Source organism: Sinocyclocheilus anshuiensis, unplaced genomic scaffold (assembly GCF_001515605.1).
Source record: "Sinocyclocheilus anshuiensis isolate Anshui unplaced genomic scaffold, SAMN03320099.WGS_v1.1 scaffold1727, whole genome shotgun sequence".
Classification (NCBI taxonomy): Eukaryota; Metazoa; Chordata; class Actinopteri; order Cypriniformes; family Cyprinidae; genus Sinocyclocheilus; species Sinocyclocheilus anshuiensis.
The window spans coordinates 19,040-21,836 of NW_015552659.1; the positions used below are offsets into that span (position 1 = coordinate 19,040).

The 2,797-nt window shown below is 36.0% G+C and overlaps 1 protein-coding gene across 1 annotated transcript in view; it reads left to right on the plus strand.

Moving 5' to 3' along the window:
• Positions 1–456: 456 nt before the first annotated feature.
• The window catches only part of LOC107667286 (uncharacterized), a gene marked incomplete at its 5' end in the record, with an annotated part of 22,092 nt that continues 19,751 nt past the window's right edge, over positions 457–2,797 (plus strand). Inside the window, one exon of the mRNA XM_016458928.1 lies at positions 457–499. Coding sequence (XP_016314414.1) covers positions 457–499 — 43 coding nt within the window. The remainder of the gene's footprint in view (positions 500–2,797) is intronic.

Below are 2,797 nucleotides of genomic sequence, written 5' to 3' on the forward strand. Positions count from 1 at the left end.
AGCTCCCTCAATCACTGATATTGTCTCTATTTCACCTGTGACATCTAAAGAACAAATACAAATATACATGTTTTTGTGGAGTATGTTTATGTATATACTGTAAGGAGTGAAATGATTTCCTTATTAAATTAATTCCTTGTGAAGCCGAAACTCAGGAACTCTTGTAACACACATGCCATGCAACAAAACAATACACTTTCTAATCTGACAGGAAGATCTGGGAGAAAGACCATTTGCTCATCTGTCCCTTCCCCCATCGGAGACCTTCTGATTTCTGTCTATCACTGGAGCTAGCAAGTTTTACGGGAAAAGACTAAGTGAACTACACTTTTTGTCATAAGCAAGCTGTAGGTGGCAGGCAAAACAGGTATTAGTCAACCTACACCCTCTAACTACACTCACAAACTCACTCACTCACTCACTCACTCACTCACTCACACACACACACACACACACACACCGCAGAGGATAATATTTCTGTCTCTGTTGCTTCTGGGCGGTAAGTGGATTGATGTTATTCTTTTAGCTCCATTCATGAGACTTTCGGTTTCAGACATCAGCTACCTATTAAGTCTTTAACCGAGTAAATCATTTAAAGCGGTTTAACGTACAAACACAGTCATATCCCAGCAAACATTTGGACGTTTAATGACTGTTGAAAAGACGTCCCTCCGACACGTCCCGTCATGGGTGAAAAATATATCCAAAATGAAAATTGAACCGACGTCTTTGACGTCTTCTGTCCGTGAATTACACGTCTTTTCTGCACGTCCCTGGACGTCTAAATGTGTCATCTTCTGGATGTTTATAAGATGTGTTGCTGCATAATTTAAGTATAAGCCTGCATATAAAATAATCACACACCCATTGTGCAACATCGTGAAAGGCACATCTGAATTTGACCAATGTTCTAAAAAGGTCCAAAATCGGTCCAGTCAGACCTGAACGTCTATAAAACGTTTTAATCACGTGTATCACAAACAATAACACATTTGTGGACTAAAGTCTTCTGGCCGTGAATTCCACGTCTTTTCTGCGCGTCCCTGTACGTCTAAATGTGTCATCTTCTGGATATTTATAAGATGTGTTGCTGCATAATTTCAGTATAAGCCTGCATATAAAATAATCACACACCCATTGTGCAACATTGTGAAAGGCACATCTGAATTTGACTAATGTTCTAAAAAGGTCCAAAATCGGTCCGGTCAAACCTGGACGTCTATAAAACGTTTTAATCACGTGTATCACAAACAATAACACATTTGTGGACTAAAGTAAAAAGAAGAGTGTTCTAATTTAGCACGTATTTTATTGTGAATACTACATTTTAAAAAAATTTATTCCATTTGTTAAACAGCTACTATTCAAACAAGAAAATAAAAATAGTAGAATGTGGTTAAGTCTGAGTCTATGGCAATGGCATTTCTTTAACATTTTTACATTAATGTTAAGCAGCCATTAATCAAACAAGAAAATAAAAATAGTAGAATGTGGTTAAGTCTGAGTCTATGGCAATGGCATTTCTTTAACATTTTTACATTAATGTTAAGCAGCCATTAATCAAACAAGAAAATAAAAATAGTAGAATGTGGTTAAGTCTGAGTCTATGGCAATGGCATTTCTTTAACATTTTTACATTAATGTTAAGCAGCCATTAATCAAACAAGAAAATAACAAGTACGGGAGCACACTGAATACATATGTAACTATTTTTAGAGTCTTTCAACAAAAGAAAAAAATTCAAAATGTTTACTCATTTTCTTGGTCCACAAACACCAGCTCTTCCAGGAGTGAGGTTCATGTGTTCCACCATTGATGCATGGAAGTCAGAGCTGTGGCAGTACTATTTTTTCCCCCCAACAGTCTTGCATTATTGTTAAACAGCCATAAATCAAACAAGCAAACAACAAAAATACTGGATAATGGTTAACACGTGTAAATGTTTTTAGAGTTTGTGAAAGTTGTTTATGGCTAATTTCTTATATCCACAAGCCCCAGCACGTCCTGGAGCGTGCTTCAGCTGTTCTGGCACTGCTGCATCCATGTCTGAGTCTGTATCATTTGGGCTTCATCTCTTCACAGCATCTGAGGAAAGAGAATATAAATATTTAAAAAATAAATAAATAAATAAAATCAACAATAACATGCACCTGCTTATTTTGAAAACGTCTTTAAGGTTCTACAACTAAATTTAAAATACAATGGAACAAGATTTTGCGTCCGTTTCATAAATGAAGCATTATAAAAAGGTAATCAACATGTATTACATGTTATTTTACTCTAGAATAATCTTATGTAAGTAAAAGATGTTCTGCATTAAATGTGTGTTAGATTAGTGAAAAAAACAGCAATTTGTCCCCTCCCTCATCAATACCACTGGGGTGTCCTTGAGAAAGACCCTTAACTAGGTGTAACTCTGTGAAAGTTAACTGGACACTTCTGATAAAGACAGGTGGTCTTTTAGAGAACGTCCCCTGAATAGATAAAGGGTAACAATATAAATGATATAAATAATAGACAAGGAACAAGAGATTTTTTGAATGTCATAAGGCCAAAATTACCTTGAATCACACAGTATAAAGGGGTAGCTTTGAATGGCTTCTTTTCAAGTTGGCCACCACCCCTCATATTGAATTTCACCATCAAGGCATTTGACATATTTACATTTACATTTAGTCTTTTAGCAGACACTTTCATCCAAAGTGACTTACAAATGAGGACAATGGAAGCAATCAAAATCAACAAAAGAGCAATATGCAAGTGCTATGACAAGTCTCAGTTAGCCTAATGCAGTACA